Genomic DNA, 1,669 nt, shown 5'->3' on the forward strand with positions numbered 1-1,669 from the left:
CTTCACTAAATGTGTCCCTGCTTTGTTTTTCAGTTACACAGAGAGTTTTACAATTTACACACAATGTATACTGTACCATTTCGATTTTTATGTGTTTAACTGGTTGAAAAACTTTGAGACTTAAAGCACTTGCAACAACACTTAAAAGTAATAGGAACACTAGATTCAGCGTCATCTCAACATCTAAACATTTTAGATGTTTATCAATTATGCTTTAGAGGAAAAAATATGAAATAATAAATACACAAATTTATATTGCAATTTTTATCTTGCCTTATACTATGTTGTAAGATGCACAAAACGATTTTTCCTCACTGTTCAATGGATACAAAATGCAAAATACATAATTTCAAAGACAGAAAGTTGCCAATTGGATTATACTATTTTATTTTATTGGATTTCTTGTCTTTCAAGATTTTAGTTAAACAATCAAATCAATTATTTGAACCTTATCTGGGATTTTATGTAGTTTGTAATTTAACTTTTTGTTGAATTTCTGTTACTCTGTTGTTACTGCTACCTTCTAATATTTTTTTTAAATGCCATAATGCCAATCTAAAATAATTGTTAAATGCAGGCACTTTGTGGGTAATCTCCGTGCTCTGTGTATCTCGAGCACTCCCTGCTGGTAATAAGCACTCTGCAAGGAGGTTTATGAAAGGCTCATACTGAGATTTCCCTCACTGTGGTCTTGCACAGTAATAGGTGGCTGTGTCCTCGGCTTTCAAGCTGCTCATTTGCAGATATAATGTGTTTTTGTCGTTGTCTCTGGAGATGGTGAATCGGCCCTTTACGGAATCTGCATAGTTGATATTCTTTCCAGTCTCACTAATGTAAGAGAGCCACTCCAGCCCCTTCCCTGGAGCCTGGCGGATCCAGTGCATGACATAGCTACTGAAAGTGAATCCTGAGGCCACACAGGAGAGTTTTCGGGACCCTCCAGGCTGCACCAAGCCTCCTCCAGACTCCACAAGCTGCACTTCAGCCTGGACACCTGTAAACACGGACATCCTGCTCAGTAAAATGTTATACATATCCATTGCTTGTCCCACCCCTGCCACTCACACTCAGTATCTCCAGATTTTTCACGAATTACCTTTTAAAATAGCAAGAAGGAAAACCCAGCTCAGCACCATCTCCATGATGAACTTTCTGTGTTTAGTCTTGATCACTAAGTGACAATAGCTGGGCATCCAAGGCTGGACTCCACTGCAGAGGTTCAGGGTCAGGGCTGGGCTGCTTTTCATCAGCAGAGAGAGGTCTTATTTGCATGTGCTCCTGCTATATAATCAGTTCTATTTTGGAAACCTCATAAAAGGAAGGGTCTACAACAGCTACAACTCTTGTTGCATAGGTCCTGCTTTACCTTGGTCTTAAACACCCAGTAGAAAAGTATGAAGATGAAATATAGGAAGTAAAGCCATGCTGTTATGTTGAGCTGTGGGAGGCTCAGGTCAATAATTTCTGACATTGCCAGTTAAACAGAAGACCCAATGCTATTATGGGCTACTGGACTCTTTTAGAATATTTTGCTGAGTTTACACACCTATAATATTCAAATAATTGAACTCAGAAAAAAAGAGGTATACAGATGAATGTCCATTTTGTATCTGTGTATTCAAAGTGGTTAGGATAGATATATAATTACATTCTCTTAATGAATAGAATG

General features: G+C 38.1%; 1 gene segment (V, D, J or C); it reads right to left on the reverse strand.

Moving 5' to 3' along the window:
* Window positions 1–680: 680 nt before the first annotated feature.
* LOC101560056 lies at window positions 681–1,192 on the reverse strand. The segment is given in 2 exon segments: window positions 681–994; window positions 1,097–1,192. Coding segments are annotated over 2 exon segments (360 nt in total).
* Between the last annotated feature and the right edge of the window lie 477 nt (window positions 1,193–1,669).

This window comes from Octodon degus, unplaced genomic scaffold, assembly GCF_000260255.1.
Source record: "Octodon degus isolate 3935 unplaced genomic scaffold, OctDeg1.0 scaffold00255, whole genome shotgun sequence".
Classification (NCBI taxonomy): Eukaryota; Metazoa; Chordata; class Mammalia; order Rodentia; family Octodontidae; genus Octodon; species Octodon degus.